The sequence below is a fragment of the Ochotona curzoniae genome, unplaced genomic scaffold (genome assembly GCF_017591425.1).
Source record: "Ochotona curzoniae isolate NIBS_2020 unplaced genomic scaffold, NIBS_Ocur_1.0 scaffold_4505, whole genome shotgun sequence".
NCBI lineage: Eukaryota > Metazoa > Chordata > Mammalia > Lagomorpha > Ochotonidae > Ochotona > Ochotona curzoniae.
The window spans coordinates 26,047,224-26,060,749 of record NW_024467118.1 but is presented as its reverse complement, the minus strand read 5'-3'; the positions used below and the strand labels follow the sequence as shown (position 1 = coordinate 26,060,749).

Below are 13,526 nucleotides of genomic sequence, written 5' to 3'. Positions count from 1 at the left end.
TCTAAGCAAATATTAATAAACCAGAAAGAAGAGATAGACCACAACCGAATAGTAGTAGGGGCTATTAACATGCCAGTCTAAGTAATCAGCAGAAATTAATAAGAAAACATTGTAATTAACCTGCAACACAGAACAAATAGACCCTAAAGACATAAATAGAACATTCTATCAACAGATGCAGAATACATTCTCAAATGGAATATTCTTCAGATTAAGAAATATCTATACTCCCATGTTTTACAACACTATTCACAGTAAATAAAAACATAGAATCAAATCTAAGTGTCCACAAAGGAATGTAATAAAAATATGATATATACAGATAGGTATAGATATGTATTGGTTCATATGGCTTAATATTGATTCATATTGATTTCATGTTGGTTAGGGCTGATTATATATCATAATGGAATACTACATGAAATCCTGTCTTCAATAATACGAATTATTATGAAGAAATTATATGAAGCAAAATGAGTCAAGCACCAAAAGACAAATGTCATGTGACCTGATTCACACAAGAATATGAAAACTTGACCTAATATAAGGAGTGAGTAGAGTGCTGGTGCCAAGGTCTTAAGTTGTTTGGACAAAAGGAGGAATGCAAATAGGTTGGTCAAGGGACATTATAAATCCAATTGGACAGGGAGAATTTTTTTTAAGTATGCAAACTATGAAAATATTAGGGATAAAAGGAAATGAGTGATTGCCTAGGTCCAAGAGGCTTGAGGGGAGAAGATAAGCAGTGAGAGGGGGAAGGACCAGGGAATGACTATGAACGGATATAGAGTTTATTTGTGGATGGTGATCTGTTCTTAAATTGATGTGTGGAGATTTTATGTACAACCTTAAAAACATGTCAAATATCATAGGGTACATTTTTAATGACTGAAGCATATGATGCGGATTCTATATCAATATTTTTTAATTAACTGCATAAAGCTTAAAGAAACATCATTACTGATTCCCTAAATATGCAGCAACCACAGGCTGTTAATAACAGTCTGTTAAGTAGCTTCATCTCTGGATGAATTTCCGTGGATTTTTCTCAGCACGTTGCTGAGAAGTGTGTTCAGACAGATAATGCTCAAGCAACCAAGGCTGCACAAATTAAAATGTGATGACACATGAGTGGAGGAGAGATATTCCATCTTCCTTGTACATCCACTGAATTCAAGGCAGAAAGTTTTAATAAAATGCAAAGAACTTGTATGTCAGTGTTCATGGCTAGTTACTATTACTTCTGGAGACTTGAAAGATGAAGAGTCCTTGGTTAAACAAGTCAGTTAGAATTAGAATGCAAGTGAACACTGAAGAAAATTATTAAATAATGATAATATAAGACAAAGACTAACAGAACAACATTGGGAAAATGAAGAATGAGTTGTAAACTCTAGGAGATACAAACAGAAATTCTCTGTAAACAGGAAATGATGCTGAGTTTGTGCTTGAATTGTTTGAGGATCTGCCTTATTCTGAAAATTCTCATACATCACTGAAAATTCTATGGATGTGGAAGGCTTTATTCTGCATATTGTGTAATGCCGTGTCTGATCCATAATACATATGCCATAAATGCTGGATAAGTGAATGATTGGAGCAGTGTTGAAGATTAAGCACTAGAGAAAAGCTGAAATGAAGTGCTCTTAGAACCCTTCATCATGCAAATTGTTGTCTTATGCAATATGGGAGCTCTTCAAATCCAAAACAGGCAGAAGCAGAATAAAATAATCCTGCCTAGGGAATTTCACTAATTCATTAATTTTGAAAAAAGAACATCAGTTGAGGAACTACTCAGTTTTAGTGCCTAATACAGTGATCAGGGGTAGAAAAGGGACAATCTATGGAAGGAGCTCACAAAACTCAAATTCTTTTATGGTACATAATCATATAGTAGTAGTTTCAACTCAATTTCTGTGCTCTTTTCTTCCTGACTTTTGGAGGCCAAGTTATTTTATTTTTTTTTTAGTGCAGTTCCTTATATCATTTCCAATTGTGTCAGAAATCCTAGAGCTTCTTGCCCATTTCCTAGTAAGTGAAAAAATGAAATGTACCTATTAACAGATTCTTCTTTTCTAGAAAAGTATATTTTAAAGCTTTTTTGGATAAATGGTATTTAAAAATCCTAAAATGTGGTGTTTGTCATGCAAAAAAGGAGCTCAAATTATAATTAATTTATTAACAATGATGTCACCTCATAGAATAGCTATGAGGAAGAAATACAGCAATGCACAAAAATAAGATCTGCCTGACATTCAGCAGGTACTTGCTCAGGGTTAACTATTACTATTCCTGTGTATTTGCAGAATGGTCCAAATAAAACACAAGGGCCAAGGAGTCACTGAAAATATTGCCTTGTTTTCTCAGAATATTATTCTGCTACCAATATTCTGCTACCAGTGCTATACACTGAACCAGAGGTAGATAAGAAATACTGCCAAGGAACTTCTGCCAGTACGTTCCACACTGAGTTAGTGAGCATTACTGCACAGCAGTCTTACTGGTGGTAGCTAAATCATCTTTCAGTGTTACTCTTGGAATCTCACAACAGATCAATAAAATGCTATGAAAATAATGGGTCTTGATAAACTAAAGCATCATTTAAATTAAATGAAAGCTATTTAACTCTGCTTGAAAAACTGTCAAAAGACAAATGTTAAATAAATGATAAAATTTATAACTTGCTAATCAAATACTGAACTTTCTACAAAGGCAAATCTATATCATAACACATGTTATATTATGTTCATATTTGTTACTTTACTACTTTTTAAGTGTGGGAGTTTTGCAATTGATGTTGTCATTTTGAACACTAAAAACAGCTAAGTAAAACATTCAGGGTTGTTATATTACTAGCTAGTCACTTGATTTCCCTGACAGTTTCAAAAACAGGTATTATAAAAAATAATTTCCCTGTTTATTTTGCAAAATTTTGGGCACAATTGGGTAAAATAATTTATGTGAAAGTCATGTGCCAAATAAAAATTTTCTGCAAGCACCTTATTTTTATTTATCTTGAAATGTTGCCATGTTTACAAATATATCATATTGACAAATATGCCTGTATTTGCATATATAGGAATCACATATTTCAATTCTTGGAAAGAAGCTGCTGAGTTATGATGTATATCACAGCTCTTTTCCTTCTTCCATGTATTTTTCTCTAATATTATGTATTTACATTTGGAGAACAAGGAATTAAAATTATAGTTTATAACAGTGTACTCAAATAGTTTTGGGACAAATCCAGGAAAAACATTACCATTTGAAATTAAATCCCATAAGAATAAATTAGCAAAATTATTGTCTTTTATTATCCACCCTAAAAGACCTTACAAGCATACTTCATGATTCACCCTAAGAGAGTTTAGAAAAACGTTGCTGCTAAGATGTATTCCAAATCTGTCATGCAAACTGGGCAATAAGTCATAATAGTTTTGTAATTTGTTTTGAATTAAATAAATGACTAATGTTTAAAAGAATTTTTTTTAATTTCCCAAAATTTCTAGTAATCATAAATAAACACTCTAGGTACAAATAGTCTTAAATAATACTGAAACAGAGCAACTACATTAGGGTATACTAATAATAGTTATGCTTCTGCTCCCAACTTAATCCATAAATGAGGATATCAAGGGGAAATATGTCAGCATAGTCTCTCCTCATCGTTAGCTCAGGAAAAATACTTCTGCTGATCTAACCTGATCATCAATCCATGCATACCTTCTTACTTTCCTCAATGTTTGAAGACATAAGACAATTAAGGAATGTTTTCATTTATCTCATAGAGCTGGATTAATGTACTCTTTAAACTCCAGACTAACGATTTTCAAATCTTGGTGCTTCTAAGACTAATCAAAAAGCTTGTAATAAATGTTTATGTGTAGGCTACAGCCGGATCCCAGGTTTTCATAATTCCAAACTGCCCTCTCTTGAGCATATTTCTGTTATCTTCAGGAGAGATGGGAAATTCAACTACCTGAATGTGAAATGTTGTAATCCATACTGGAGGAGACCCTTGAGTGAGTCAATGACTCATCTTTTGGGGTCCTAAAGCAGCCAGATGACCTTTCTCTCCTTGCCTCACAGTCCAGAATTAACCCAGGATTCTTCCGGATAAAATAACTGACAAGTGAAATAGAAATGAGTTATGATACTGTTTTGTAGAAAACTTTCACATAATTATTCCTAAGAAGTAAAAATGTTTTAAAGCAAATTATCTGAAAAACTATTCTCTGTGTCAGTGAAAGCTTTGTAATTTAATTGCAATTGTTTGTGAAACAGGAATGACAGTGGAAAACCAATAGAGAGAGAGAGCAAAATAATTTACAGGGTCTTCCAAATACTTGGTTTATATTTAGAATTTCCCCCTCTCAACTTTCAAAGTGAGTGCTTTAAGGGTTTTTGTTTGTTTGTTTGTTTTTTATAACTTAAAATGAGTAGCAACATTTGTCTCTTCAATCACAGTTCCTTGCTCAGTAAGACTGGCCATACACTGGAACCTGAATCAAATTATCTGAGATACTGCAAGCTCAGTTTTCCTTATTGAGAAAAATCAGAATAGTTACAGTTATTTTCAGGCAAGTTTGTAAGGGATATATAACACATATATGGATACAGAGAATAAGACATGCCTGCCCATGGCTACAGAAAAAATTCAATAACAATTTCTTTTACCTCCTGATTTCTTCTCTGCTACTGGACTGTGAGACACCTGTAGGATCATACCTACTTATCCTGAGACATATGCCTAACACATCTGATATCCCTTAGGACTTACAATTTCCTGAGAAACTGACAAGGACACAAATTAGGTCTCTGCAAGATGTACAGCCAAAATATACAAATCCAAGAAGGGCTGTTCACACAGCGAGGCCAGCGGAATTACCAAAATTTGAAAATGGCAGCCCTGCTCCAAAAGTAAAAACTCTTATAACTTGTTTTGCCCTGGGGGATATTTATGTAGAAGTACACCAGGTATTCACTTGATGTTAAAATGATAATGATGAAACTAAAAATGATGACCAAAATCTGTAATTTCTTGCTAATTACATTACTTAAATTGTCAATAAAGTACATTGAGATGGGAAACAAATTATCAAATATCAAAGACTTTGAGAGACCTCTGCTACTAACATCATTTTCCTCTTAAAGATGAGGATAAAATAGATGGGTTTCAATTACTAAAAAAATAAAAAAAGAAAGAAAGAAAAAGAAAAAAAAAGCTTTGCTAAATTTTTTTTTTGAAAAATGGTGGTGAAATTATACATGGAAAAATGTTAATAAGGATTATAACCTAATCTGATATTAAGTTGACTTTGAAATTTGTTTTATTTTCTGTTTGTAGGGTTGTCAGGGTAAACACATTAGGAGAAGAATAATTTTTTCACCTGTAGACATTGAAGATTTTAAGATATTTGCCCACGCATGACACTTTTTTAGACTATTTGAATAAATAAATGCAAAGTACCAAACAAGTACTGCAGCTTTGTAAACAACTATCCAGATTATAAAGCAATTCAAATAGTGACATGCAAAGTTAACCACAACAAATGCAGGCATTTTAGAACTTAATTGTTACAATAAATCTTAATCTACACCTTGGCAGAAATTTCTGCATTGGGCAGAACTCAACGACCACTAAAATGATCTTAGCCTAATAGTCACATCTCTAGATATTCATACATGACTGATTTCCAAACTAATAAACAGAGTTTCAGTTTCTGATTTTGGGTTTCCAACTCTACTCTAAATCTGTAAAATATTTTGTAGGTAAATTTTATGTATGAAAAATATCTCTGCCCTTAACTGATTTTTTTCTTTACCTGAAATTATACTTATCCTCACAGTGTGAACTTCTAAAAATATTTCCTCTAAAATTGAAAATCAAATAATTTTGTTGAGATTCTTTCTCCCTATCACTCTCATTTTCGTACTAATGCAAAAGCTTGAGCAATTATCAATTATAACTTTATAGTTAAATATTGAGAATAACATAAAATGAAAACTATTAGCTTGCTACTTTAGCAATAATGATTCTGAACCCCACTCCTAAAAAAAAAAATGATGTTTAGGTTTGACAATAACAACAAAGCTTTCTTTACCACCATTTCCAGCCAGTCTCAAACGTTTCTTTTGGCATGGTCTTCTGTCAAAGTCCTCTGGATATGAATATTATATACATACCTATGCTGTACAATTCAGCACATTCAATTGGGTCATTTTAACTCTAAAAACTGATCCTACATATTTACAGAGTAATAACTTTCTCAAGTGTCGCTCTAGCGTTAATATGGGCAAATGAATTTTAAAAATAGGTCTCAGATGAAATCTACTCAGGCATGAGAAGTCAAATTCAGCCTTTGTAGTTTCACAACTTTCCAGCTAAATCCAGCATCAATGACTTTAAACACTCAACTTCTGCTGGTTGAAATATCTATACCAACAATGATGAATGCTAACCCATTGTTTTGAGGATAATCAACCAGGATGAAATTAACTTCTGCTTTGCTTAGAAACTCTGCTCACTATAGTTTGTCTTCCTTTCAAGCTAATGAAACTCAGTGTTGTCATTATCACATGGGAAGAAAAGATCTTGCACATGTTAGTAATTCAGCTTTGAGAAGATGGGCTACTATGTCAAGAATAATGACCTGTTTTTCATCAATGGCTGTATGGAGGTGGGAGAGTGGGAGGAGTGTCTTTTGACTTCTGATTCCAAGAGGCTTGCCTTAAATCGAGAACTGAGATGTGTTCAGAAATTGAGTTAAGAACAAAGTTCAGGAGAAGGAAAGCAGAAGGACTTACCTGGAGTACTTTGGTCAAATTGTTAAACAGAGCTTGCCCAGCACTCACTTTGTATTTGACGCCTCTCACTGTGCCATTTTTACTCAAAATGTTGACTCTTCTTGTACCAAAACCCTTTTCACTGGCAGCCCTTGCTAACACAAGCAAGTTATCCTGGTCATTCTCATGCTCATCGCCTTCCGATCCTAAGTGGCCATCTTGATGTCCATCAGAATCGCTTAGTCCATCAATGCCGCAGATACTGGCACATTCCGAATCCAGAGAGCCGGGAGGTTGTCCATCTTCATACACTTCCTTCAGAACTCGTCCACTGTGAGATGATGCGATCCGAAACCGGACTCTCCGTGGCCTGTCATTTTCCGGCTTCATCTCCCTTTTTAGCATGATCTCCGCACCCATATGAACGCTTTACAGCATTCTGGATCAGTTGTCAGTGCATTGGTCCCCTCGTTATACACAGATATCAGAGCTTACTTCTGCTGACAGCAGCACTCCCATGAAATTGATGTTGAAAGAAGATTCCCAAGAACTTACAGTGCATCTCTACAATTAATAATGAATGTGTGTACGTGCTATGGTTACCTTTAAACTAAAACCTGCAAAATGATCCAGGCCCTTAAATATTAAATAGCCATGGTGGACGCTTTAACAGGACAAGTGCAAGAAAGTGGCATGCCATGAGACAGAAAATAAGCATGAGGTAACAAAATGAAAACTTCAGCCTTGAAGCCAGTGTTGAGTGCAGCTGTAAAACGTCTTCACAGAAGCAAGCTCTCCACAGTACCTCATCCAGCATCAAGGTCAGAGATAAATGCAGATTCAAATCGTAGATAAAAAGCATCATAGTCTGCCTGCAAGGGCTTTTTCTTCTTTGATATTTACAGGGTGTTTTTTTTTTCCAAAAGGCAATAAATAATACTGCATAGGATGATCAATATTAATTCCTGTTAAATCCTTAATTAAACTTGATGTACACAGAATAAAATGAATGTTCAACCTCTATCTTCACATGCAAGTAGTTTGCTAAAAAATCATTTTTTAAAGAGGCCGCCAAAAGAGAACTTTCAATTCACTGTAATCCCACTTCATCTCATATAAACTATTGTTCTCTTTGATTGAGGAAAGTCTTTGGAAGGGAAGCACGGAACAGTGAGAGAATGGAAAAATCCTCCAGGCGTGCCAAATCAGCTAAAGCAATCTGGGAGATCAGTGTTGGTAAATATCATATCCAAGTCACCTGTGCACAGAGAAGGCTTTCCCCAGGCTGGCCTTGATGGATTTTCTATCACTTGGGTGAGCACCTGAGAAACCTCTTTAAGAGATTACACAGAGGCATATATTGAAGTAAACGCTCCAAGATGTCTGCTCTTTCAGAGGAAGGATAAGTAGCTAACCCAGAGACACTGCTTGCAAGTTTTAATATTTATAGTTTTGAGCTGTTTAGAAACTTAGCTTACATTTATTTTTGAAAATTCTAATACTCAAGTAGGACAAAGTAGAAAATGAGTCATGGATCAGCAGCTAGAAAAGTTAATAGTTTTGCATATTTTCTTTATGATAAAGGTACTCACAAAAGTCCAGTCTATTCCCTTCCTTTTAGAAAGCAGGAAACAGGTACCTGGCTTCTGCCCATGGAATATGAGCAAAAGCTATATATCATTATGGACCAACGCAGTTAAAACAGTCAACCGCCTACACTATCTGCCACCAGAGCAATCCTGAAGTCATACACTGACTGAGGTTGTCAGGGTCATAAAGAAATCTATAAATACTACCATTCAACATTATACTATGTTGTCAGCCAAGAACAAGCTTTTATTGTGTCAAGCAATGGGAATCAGAATTTAGAACTGTTTGTTAGAGCAATAGCCATTAACTGAATACAGCTACTATGATCTCATATAAAAAATCCTTGCATTTATTTATATCTTCCTTTTCCATTCAATGTGTATAGTGAGTCACACCATTTATTGTTATTCCTGGAAAATATGAATGTAACTTATATTGAAAGGCTCCTACTAGCCAAGCCATCTTTTACTTTAGATTTTCTGGATTGGCAAATGTTTAAGTTATTTACTAATATTTAGTAAAACAATACTTTGCTGAATGTTCTTGCTCATAAAAATCAATGTAAATGTATCTACTTGATCTATTTTTTTAAAGGGATATATGTATTTGAAAAACCAGAGTTAAAAAAGAGGAAGGGAAGAAGAAAGATGAAGAGAGAGTATCTTCCACCTGCTGGTTTTCTATTCAAATAGCCATGATGGCTGGAGTTGAACCAGCTTGAATCTAGAAACCTGTACATCCATCTAGGTCTCCTACATTGATAGCAGACGCCCAGCCACTTGGACCACTCTCTACTGTCTTCTCAGAGGCATTAGCAGGAGCAGCAGGAACTCCAACTTGCCTGCCTTTGAAGGCTGTTGCTTAATCCTTGGAACCACAACTCTGGACTCTAAAACTGGTTCTTTAGCATGGATTCTTCCACTAAAATTGATGACGTATTTTTGTTAGAATTGCATTTGATCTGTACATTGATTTGGGCAGTATTAACATTTTAATTATATTCTTCCAATCTGCAGGCATGGGAGATTTTTCTGTGTGTGTTTTTTCTTCTGATTGTTTAAGTGTTGCACAATGTAGAGATCTTCACCTCTTGTATAAATTCATCATAAGATACTTAAATGTTTGTAGCTATTGTGAATAGGATTGATCATAAAAGTTCTTTCTCAGAGAATTTTTGGTATACAAACCCGCTCTTGATTTTTAGGTACTGATTTTGTGTATTGATTTTGTGCATTGGTTTTGTATCTTGCAACTCTGCCAAGTTCTCTATGAGTTCCAACAGTATCTTAGTGGAATCTTTTGATTTCCCTATATGAAAGATTATTTCATTTGGAAAAGATTATTTGACTTCCTCCTTTCTAATATGCCTCTCTTTGATTTATTTATTATTTTCAGGGTTCTTTTCATTTTGTTTTGTTGGGTTTTTTGTTTTTGTTTTTGTTTTGTTTTGTCTAATTAATCTGGCTAGAACTTCCTGAAATATATTGAATAATAATAGTGAAAGTGGCGATTTCAGTCTGGGTCTGGATTTTGGTGCAAATGTCACCAGCTTTTACCCGTTCAATATAATGCAGGATGTATGTCTGTCATGCATTTCCTTGATTGTGTGGAGTTATGTTCCTTTTATATTCAATTTTTTAAAGGTTTTTTTCATGAAAGGATGTTGCTTTTATGGCATTATTTCTCTATATCTATTGAGATAATTCTATGGTTTTATCCTTCACTCTGTTGAAGTGATATATCACATTTATTGATTTGCATTTTTGAATCATTCCTGTGCCCCAGGACAAAATCTCACTTGGTCCAGGTGGGCGAGCTTTTGGACTCATTGTTCATTGGAGGAGATAGCATGTTTGGAGGTCATGTCTCATCTGTGTTCCTCAGGGATATAGGACAAAGTTCCACTTTTGTTGTATTTTTCTCTGGTTTTGGAAGTAAGGTAATGCTCACCTTGCAGAATGAGTTGGAGAGGTTCACTTCTATATCAATTGTTTTCAATAATTTAAATGGAATTTGATGAGTTCTTTCGGTTTTTCCTTGTTGGGAAGCACTTTATTACTGATACAAACTCAATCTTTGTTATTGATTTATCAGGTTTTTCTATTTTTTTTTTGCCTCAATTTGGGCAAATCACATGTGTCCAGAAACCTACCCACAATTTGTTTTACAATTTGATGACATATTACTGTCTCTAATAATTCCTAGTGATTTTTGTTTTTCTGTCGTATCAGTAGTACCACCATTTCACCTCTGATTTTGCTGATTTGGAGTGTCCACTTTTATTTGATTAGTTGGGCCAATGGGTTACCAATTTGTTTATTTAAAAAAAAAAACTCATTTCAGAGATAACATTTTCTTTTTTTTTTTTTTGCTTATTTCTTCTCTAATTTTTATTGTCTCTTCTTTCCTACTAATTTTAAGGTTAGTTTATTCTTTTCTAGATCTGTAAGAATCACTGTTACATCATTTATTTCATACCTTTCAATTTTTATGTGGCTCCCATCTTTTTTTTTTTTAAAGATTTACTTTTTTTTTTAGAAAGTCAGTTATACAGAAAGGAGAAGAGTCATAGAAGAAGATCTTTCATTCATTGATTCATTCCCCAGGTGGCCACAACAGCCAGAGTTGCACCAATCTCAAGCCATTGTAGCCTCTTGAAGAGTGAACCATCAGACAGAGGACCTTCCTCTCTCTCTGTCCTCCTCTACATATATCTGACTTTCCAATAAAAATAAAATAACTCTTTTAAAAATAAAATAATTAGTCATAATTGCATAAAATATGTAGAGGGCAGAATGACACTAATCAAAATAGGTCTACATTTTAAAATATTGCTAATCATGGAATCAAAGATTAAAAACTACTCTTTCTCAATTTCTGGTGGAAATAGTAGCCACAAGGCTACTTCATACAACCTTCCATTTCTCTGGACCCAGAAAAGTGCTCTCATGGGCAGCAGCCTCTCCCACGATAGAGACCCCTGTTGAGTGTTTACTCTGATGTGCTACCCTGGGGTGGGCCAAGAGATGCCATCACTGTGTTTCCTGAGTGGAGACAGACTGTCCCAGACAACAGATGGCTCAGCTGTCAACTCACACACACTCAGCATTGCCATCAGATAATTACATCAATTCTTGAAAAATATACCCAACCACAGACGAAGTGTGAATAAAGAGTTCTCTGAGCAACAGCTTCACCAAACAGATGCGTACAGTTCACTTTTTGTCTTTAACAGCATACCATGTTTTGTAAAATGCTTTGCCTATGAGGTGTGCTCAGAGAAATGTTTGCAGAATTAAAATGAGCCAAGTGGCATTATACTGTCAGAAAGAAACTGACTCCACCTCTAGGAACAAGAAAAAAAGAATTCCATTCATTTCTCCCTGTCCTGCTCTAAGTCCATATAGAAGGGGAACAATAATGTCCTTTACTGGCAATGTAAAAATCTGAGTCATACAATTTTATTGGCCTTAACAAAGGTATTACCTATATTACTTTAGAAAGCGTTGAATACTAGAAAGCAAATACTGCACTCTGCTCATACAATTAAACTCCCAGAGGAAATTTAAAAAGCAGAAAGTAAAGTTTACCTTGAGTGAACCAAATATTCATACGCTTAGCAAAAAGTAACTGTAAGCCCAAGCACCGCTCTCAATCATCAAATAAGATTATTGCTGCTTACCCAAGGCCAGAGGTTTCTGAGGTATTCAATGGCTAAGATTCTTCAAACTGGAAGAGAAAAGTGACTATTTTTATTTACCTTAATCAGATTATCATGTGCAACACTTAAAGTATGTCTTATCATAAAAAGATTTTTTAAGCTACTGTATCATTACTGCAAGATATTAGTGTATGGACCTGATATATCTTAATCACAAATAATGAGATTGTCAACAGATAAAATTATAGACATTTTTATCTTACACCTGAGAAGTTTACCTGTCAAAAGTCTGTACTGTACCAAAAGTAAATCCAACTGCTATGCAGTGGCAAAAGGGAGAGGATGCATGAAGACTTAGAAGTCAGGATTAGTGGCCCTTAGCCCAATGGTTAAGACTGCTGTTCTCTACATTAAATACCTGGATCTAACTCCTAGCTCGTGTTCCTGACTCAAATTCCTGCCAATGCAGACCTTGGGAGGCAATAGTAACAGCTATTCCCACTCATGTAATACATGCTGGAGACTTGGATTTGCATTTCTTTGCCCAGGAAAGACTGCTGCAGGCATTCGGGAAGTAAGTGTGCAAGGAAAGATTTCCCTGTCCTTCCCCCTCTTCGTCCTCCTTCTCCATTTCCTTCTACATATCCTCTTTCTCTCTCAAATTAAAAATTAAAAATAATAACAGATTGATGAATAAAGCATCCAGATATTAAGTCAGACCTGGAGATACTTAAGAGTACCTTTCTATATATTAGGAAGACTAAGGTTTAATCCTGGAGATTTTCCTAGAATCACTCTAGAAGTAAAACAGAGAAGGAGAACTCTTGGAAAAGAGCTCAGCAGCAGATTTAAAGAGAATATCAGTCATTAAATATCAGTCATTAAAGAGAATATCAGTCATCGGGAATTTAAGTCATTCTAGGGCAAGCATGTGGTTATAGAAAGAGCCTCAAGAATTTTCCAACCTATTGAAATAAGCTGCGAATACCCTCAGTGACTGCCATGAAAACAACTTTCACTGTCATCATTTTTAAATTGATGAAAAAGTTAAATGATAAGAGAAACATGCAAAGCTGATAACAAAAAAAAAAAAACAAAAACACATGTATTAGAGAAAGCCTTATCCTAAGAGGGCCTGCTCATTTTACAAATATTGTTACGGTTGAAATTTTTTCATTATTTTGAGTTGCACATACATTATCTTTCACCAATAAATGCCATCAATTTAAAGTGAATGGGCAGTGTACGTTTAAAGTATCACAAATTCTATTCCTTAATTGTGTTGTTTGTCTTTTCTTCTAAGAGCACGATGCTGGTGTGGTGCTTCAGGACATTCTAATTCTATTATCCTTTCATCGTTGCCAAGGTAACAAGGGACTGATGATTCTGCTGTCTGAAACAGAGGGAAAACAGGGACCCACCCAGTCAGAGAAAACCTGTGTGTGTTTGGAAATTGAAGATGTTGTTTCTTTCCTGCTGCTTGCAATGT

General features: G+C 34.9%; 1 protein-coding gene across 1 annotated transcript in view; it reads right to left on the bottom strand.

Annotated features, from left to right (window-relative positions):
* GRXCR1 (glutaredoxin and cysteine rich domain containing 1) overlaps positions 1-7,206 on the bottom strand; it is a 107,658-nt gene extending 100,452 nt beyond the window's left edge. The window contains exon 1 of the mRNA XM_040966206.1: positions 6,808-7,206. Coding sequence (XP_040822140.1) covers positions 6,808-7,206 — 399 coding nt within the window. The remainder of the gene's footprint in view (positions 1-6,807) is intronic.
* Between the last annotated feature and the right edge of the window lie 6,320 nt (positions 7,207-13,526).